This window comes from Etheostoma spectabile, chromosome 14, assembly GCF_008692095.1.
Source record: "Etheostoma spectabile isolate EspeVRDwgs_2016 chromosome 14, UIUC_Espe_1.0, whole genome shotgun sequence".
Classification (NCBI taxonomy): domain Eukaryota; kingdom Metazoa; phylum Chordata; class Actinopteri; order Perciformes; family Percidae; genus Etheostoma; species Etheostoma spectabile.
The window spans coordinates 4,974,060-4,975,585 of record NC_045746.1 but is presented as its reverse complement, the minus strand read 5'-3'; the positions used below and the strand labels follow the sequence as shown (position 1 = coordinate 4,975,585).

The window sequence follows — 1,526 nt, the reverse complement described above, 5'->3', positions numbered from 1 at the left end:
GGGGGAACACAAGGAAGAAAATAAATCAACGCTTGAGTATGCTTTTTCACAACTTAAATTAACGCCATATACTGCACAACATTCAGGACTTCCAGTTAAATGCTGCTTACCATAACCAGCCATGGACGTCCCCTGTGGCCCACCTGGTGAATTCTGGTTCTCCTCTGTCAGAACCTTGACGTATCGCCGGCTGAGCTCCAGGATCTGCTCACGTAGCTCGGCGCTGCTCTGATGGCGAGGCTGCTGCACAGTGTAGCGCAGCAGCATAAGTCCCCACGCCAGGCCGAATACCAGAAGCAGCACACTCAACTTCTGGGACATGTTCCTCCGCAAGAGCGCACCCAGCATGGTACTGCGGTGGCGAAAGGGAGGGGAGCTGCAGATGCTCAGTCTGAGGTGGAAGGTCTTTTTTGGGGGCTGTGGCTATGCCAATTAAGTGATAATTACTTGATTATCGCAGGGAGATTCTCTTTCCCACTGTCCGTATCTACAGAGAGTTCAGAGGTCCAAGTCCACTGCAAAGCACTCCTGAAAGCTGGTGTGGAATTAGTGCCTCACTCAAGTAAACTCCAGCAGGACGCATGCTTGCATTATACCTATCCAGCCGGAGATGTTTCTCTAACCACTAAAGGCATCCTGCTCCTCTTATGAGAAGACGAGAAAGTGTTAAACAACAGCAGGAGGCCAGGACGTGGAACCAAAAGTAGGGTGACGCCCACAAACACTGGTCAGTCAGGGGTTTTTGGAAAGGTGCTTTGGTTGCAAGATGTCGAACACCAAATCACCAATGCACACTGGGCGTTCAGGCAGGGGGTCCGCAGGCATTGTTGATTCTGTTGGAGAAGTGAACAAAGATAGACAGAAAAGATATAATTAACAAAAAAGAGAGAAACATTTAGAGAATAATTCAACAGGAGTATTCTAATCTCCTTTCTTGAATGATGCTAACATGTCCATTGTGCAATACCGCAATGTCATGAATTGGGAAAGGAAACTCATTCTGTTCGGTAGCTTCTTCAAAGCCCAGTTGAGCTTGTGATCTTTGTTTGTAATGTAATATAACCAAAATTTCTTCCGAAACTATTTAGCTCTTAAAGACAGATTTCTTTGCTGCTCTTAATCAGGGAGCACAATAGCCCAGTCATTAAAAAAATCAACAAATGTTTTTCAGACCTCTTATCCCAGAAACCTGATTACCAGTTTAGATTTCATGGGACCCACTTTACAGCTCCAGATATCAGACAGAGGCACATTCATTCTCTAATCCCCCCCACAAGGGTTGTTTGACTGACAAATGTGGTGCAGATGCAGGGCAAATTAGGTGATCCTTTCTCAGTCTTTGCAAGTTTTTGTCACAGAGTTCATTCTCTGGCTCTCTCACTCTTGGGTGTGGTTGTGTCACTTCCTATTGAGGTCAGAAAGGGGACAGTGACTGAGGGAATAAATTATGAAGAGAAAGGTAACAGAATCTGTTTAGTGTTGCTTCCCAGCACACACACAGACACACACAGACACAGACACAGACA

The 1,526-nt window shown here is 45.9% G+C and overlaps 1 protein-coding gene across 2 annotated transcripts in view; it reads right to left on the bottom strand.

The window, feature by feature from the left end:
* ccdc126 (coiled-coil domain containing 126) overlaps nt 1-1,526 on the bottom strand; it is a 5,110-nt gene that overhangs the window by 1,717 nt on the left and 1,867 nt on the right. For both annotated transcript variants that reach the window (XM_032535743.1, XM_032535744.1), the window contains one exon: nt 111-833. In XM_032535743.1, coding sequence (XP_032391634.1) covers nt 111-348 — 238 coding nt within the window. In that variant the 5' untranslated portion in view covers nt 349-833. The remainder of the gene's footprint in view (nt 1-110; nt 834-1,526) is intronic.